Here is a 4016-nt window from a genome sequence, read left to right as displayed (position 1 = left end):
GCCCACCGCATCAGTCGGTGTTGCCTTCAGTCTGCCACAGTCATGAATTCCTTCGGATTCGCTTCTCACGGGGAAGGAAAGCGGTGGATGATGCATGGGGCTGCCCTGGTTGTTGGTTGCGTTGAACTATTTGGGATACAGGGAATTGGAGCACATCGAGGTGCTGCGGGCCCAGCACGGGGACGTCTCCATGCAGGGAAATGGGCAGCTGTGGCCCTGAGCGGGACAGTGTAAAGGTAATTTGGTACCTGGGGGTTCTGAGAGCATCCCCTCGCCATAGAGGTCCCAGTGTGTAACACAGAGATGGGTTTGGTGGCTGCATCCCCGCTGGTTTCTATTATTTCATGTGTTTGTCACACAGGAATGGCTGTGATGGGAAAACCTCCCGGGGTGGGAGGAAAGGGACCACGTCCCAAATGCCCCAAGCGGGGGTGGAGGCAGAGGCGGGGGGTGCGACAGCGTCACCAGGCGCCTGTTTGGCCTTTTTTGGAAGCAGCCCATTTGGGGCAGTTTGTGTCGCTGTTGGGGGTTTTATGGGGATGGGTCATGAGGGGGGGACACCACCACACATCGCCCCCCACCCCAGCAGGGTCTCATTTCCTCTGCCCCCCATCTGCAGCCCCCCACACCAGGCACTGCCTTCTCCAAACTGGGGCTCTCGGGGAATGCTCGGGTGTGCGTCACCGCGCTATAAATAATTACAATTATCCGTTCTAGTAAGTAATTTAAAGGATTATTTCTCGTTTCCCTGACTTATAGGCAATTTGGAGTTTCTACTGTAGGCAAAAAACCTGTAGCTGGTCTATCGTTCTTCAGAACTGTTTTATCTTCGTTGCTCCAAGCAGAGTCATGGGAATGTTTTTTCTGAAGCAGCGGGTTATTAGAGGACGTACTTATAAATAACCACTCTTGGCTATTTTTAAGTATTTTCAACACAGTCTATCATGACCGTATGGCAGAACCCGCAGAAAAACCAAGTCCAAATCCGCTGCCAAAGTGTTCGTAACTCACTTTGCTTTACAGCTAAATTTGGGGAGGTCTTTTTGGGGATGCCGGAGACACCGCAGCCGCAGGTCAGCACCTGGTGCTGCAGGGCTGGGGAGGCTGTGGGGACCCTCCCAAATCCCAAATGGGCATTGAGGAGAGGGGCAGGGAGCCTGCTCTTGAGGCAGAATCTGTGTGAAATGACCAAAAAAGTATGACCCCCCTCCTCGAGGAGAATTGAGCATTTCAGACAAGAGAATTAATTACGTCATAATTTATTAAGTCTCAGATTGCCATATGCAATAAATTATAGCCGATATAATAATAACGTTGTCATAGAACATTACCATGAAGTACTTGTCTAACAGCTGCTGTAATCTATACAAATAAGAACTGTAGTCATGGCGTTTAGACCTTCAGTGTTAATGGGAAGTGAACAAAATATTAGGGAGTTTCACAGTAAATTCAGGGAAATACGTCATTATTATTGCTTCAGTGCACACAGTTCGCACTGCGCGCACACACAGCTGGAGAAGACGGCACAGTTTGTGGTGTCTGTAGAGCGGTTGCACTCCCCGAAGGCTGAACTCGCTGCACCACACACTGCACCCGTGTGCGTGTGAACCAACGCAGCCACGGTCCCTGCGCCCACCGCAGCAGCGGGGCTGAGCCAGGACTGAAGGGCTCGAGTTTGGTAAGGCAGCGCACACCGGGGAGGGTCAGCAAACACCGAGTCCGTCAGAGGGTCCCGAATTGCGCCCAGGCGTGCAGGGTCCCTCCGTGGCTCCGTCCCACTGTGTTCGCTGGCACCAATGCTGCTGTGGGTGTCGATGCTGTCGGTGTTGGTGCTGCCGTTGGCTCCGGTGCTGCCGCAGCATGCTCCGAGCAGGAGCCCCGTGGTTGCGGGTTCAGGTGCCCGTCCCGCCGGCGGCTCGGGGTCAGCGCAGCGCCCTGTGCATGCCAGGAGGTCACCAACAGTCCCATCCCGAAATGTTCTCCTCCATTTCTGCTCCCTCGGCCAGCTCAGTGCACTTTAATGGAGTATTTCCGAAGCGTCAGGAACTGCAGCAGCTTGTCTTTTCGCCTCTGCTTTAGCGCCATTAGCGCTCGCGTCTTCTCCTCCAGGTCCTGGTCGGTGGCGAGGATGATCTTGGCTCTTTCCTCTGCCTTCTTATCCCCGGAGTTTCTGAAGAGTTTCTGCAGGGACTCCTCGTTGATGCTTTCGAAGATGTTGGCCGCCGCTTTCTTGCGCAGGGCCGGAACTGCAGCAGCTTGTCTTTTCGCCTCTGCTTTAGCGCCATTAGCGCTCGCGTCTTCTCCTCCAGGTCCTGGTCGGTGGCGAGGATGATCTTGGCTCTTTCCTCTGCCTTCTTATCCCCGGAGTTTCTGAAGAGTTTCTGCAGGGACTCCTCGTTGATGCTTTCGAAGATGTTGGCCGCCGCTTTCTTGCGCAGGGCCGTGTCGAAGCGGTAGCCATGGACCGAGGGGTGGACGTGGACATGGCTGGGGCTTGGCCGCGTCTCTTTGCTCTCATCGACGTGGGGAGTGCCGGGTTTGCCGTCGAGTCCGGTCGGGGGGCTCGGTGCTGAGCTGGCTCCGGCGCTGGTATTTAAAGGAAATCTGGGAAAAAAGTCTGGAGGCTCAAGTTACAGCGCTGAGCTCACGGTGATGTCAACGGCGCAGAGGCCGGTTAACAGTTACGCTGCCAAATTCCATCTGCCGTGCAGACCGGGAGGTCTCTGTTCCTGCCATGGGGGTGGCTTTTCCCGCTGCAGAACGGGTTTCGGGCATCGCTGTGGGGCTTGGAGCTGGAGCAGCTCAACCCCTGTCTCTTGTTGCATGCGGAAAAGCACTGCGTTCAGAATATATAATATAATAAACAGGGAAAAGTCCAGGTGAGAGCCATCGCGGTGCGAGCAGGAGGTGCTGTGAGTCCCTGCGTGCAGATGTGTTTGTGCATGGCTTGGTCAGACAGAGCTGCACAAGGCAGCAAAACCGGCTCAGGGCTGGGCATGGGGTGCTCTGCTGCTGCTTAGTGCTCACAAAGCTGCGTTTGCAAGGGGTTCACCAAAGGCACCGATCCATGGTGTCCTCTGGGCTGTCACACCCCTGTGTCCGTGCACGCTGCGCTGCATCCCAGCACCGAGCCCTTTGCTGCTCTGCTCCTGCCCCAGGTGTCCTTTTTCTTTAATTTCCAGCTCACCGGAGCGCTTCCTCTGCTCCGGGAGGGTTTGTGCTCCCCACCCTGGGCCAACACCGAGCCCGTGGGCAGGGAGCACGGGCTCTGAGTCAGAGGGACCGGTTTGAGGCAGCTGCGAGGAGCGGGGGTTGGACTCGGCGATGCTTACGGGTCCTTTCCAGCCCGAGGTGTTCTGTGATTTTGGGATCCCTCTCACCAAGGCCATGGCCTCCCTGGCTCTGACCTCTGGAGCTTCTCCTGGATAACAAACCTGGTGTTATTGAGCACAGCTACATCTGGCCCAGAACAGCACTGGGTTCAAAAGTCACCCGAGGCCGGGGAGACAGATAAGTGTATTTTGGTTAACGGCTCACAAGCGGCCGGATGCGGCAGAAGCAGTGTTTGGGAAGTTAGCGCCGTGTTTACTGGTTGCTGTTGCCCCCTCTTACTCATCCCTGCTGAATAAGCCCCGAAACAGCCTCTGTCCCCACGCTGGTTCTACCAGCGGCCCCGGGGCTTTCCTTTATTTACGGGAGCATTGTGGGGGCGATCGCTGACCAGACCCGAAATACCATGCTTGTCATTCCGTGTTCCCTTTGAAACGCGTGTTCCTTCGGCACAGAGCGGAGAATGGGATTAGCGTGGGCTGCTGATCACCGGGCAATGCCTGGGCCCTGAACAGGCTTTTGTCTCTGGGAGTGGGACAGGGCTGGGTGTCTGTGTCCGACCTGTCTGGATTTAGGGAATCAGCCGTCGGCACCGGGCGTGCCCTGGCACAGCCCGGCATCGCCCGCATCCCAACCCGGGTCGGGCTTCCCCTGTGCCGCTGCTGCCGGGACTTTGCCCTGCGCCG

At 56.3% G+C, this 4016-nt stretch overlaps 2 protein-coding genes across 2 annotated transcripts; both read right to left on the bottom strand.

Annotated features, from left to right (window-relative positions):
- Positions 1–2007: 2007 nt before the first annotated feature.
- On the bottom strand, positions 2008–2238 carry LOC104538463 (uncharacterized protein C8orf4 homolog; the record flags this gene model as incomplete). Its single annotated transcript, XM_010181675.1, has 1 exon — positions 2008–2238. A coding segment is annotated over one exon (231 nt), but the record flags the coding sequence as incomplete, so codon positions are not given.
- A 2-nt stretch (positions 2239–2240) lies between these two features.
- On the bottom strand, positions 2241–2518 carry LOC104538462 (uncharacterized protein C8orf4 homolog; the record flags this gene model as incomplete). Its single annotated transcript, XM_010181674.1, is given in 2 exon segments — positions 2241–2473; positions 2476–2518. Coding segments are annotated over 2 exon segments (276 nt in total), but the record flags the coding sequence as incomplete, so codon positions are not given.
- Positions 2519–4016: the final 1498 nt, after the last annotated feature.

This window comes from Mesitornis unicolor, unplaced genomic scaffold, assembly GCF_000695765.1.
Source record: "Mesitornis unicolor isolate BGI_N332 unplaced genomic scaffold, ASM69576v1 scaffold44613, whole genome shotgun sequence".
NCBI lineage: Eukaryota > Metazoa > Chordata > Aves > Mesitornithiformes > Mesitornithidae > Mesitornis > Mesitornis unicolor.
This window is presented reverse-complemented; position numbering and strand designations above follow the sequence as displayed.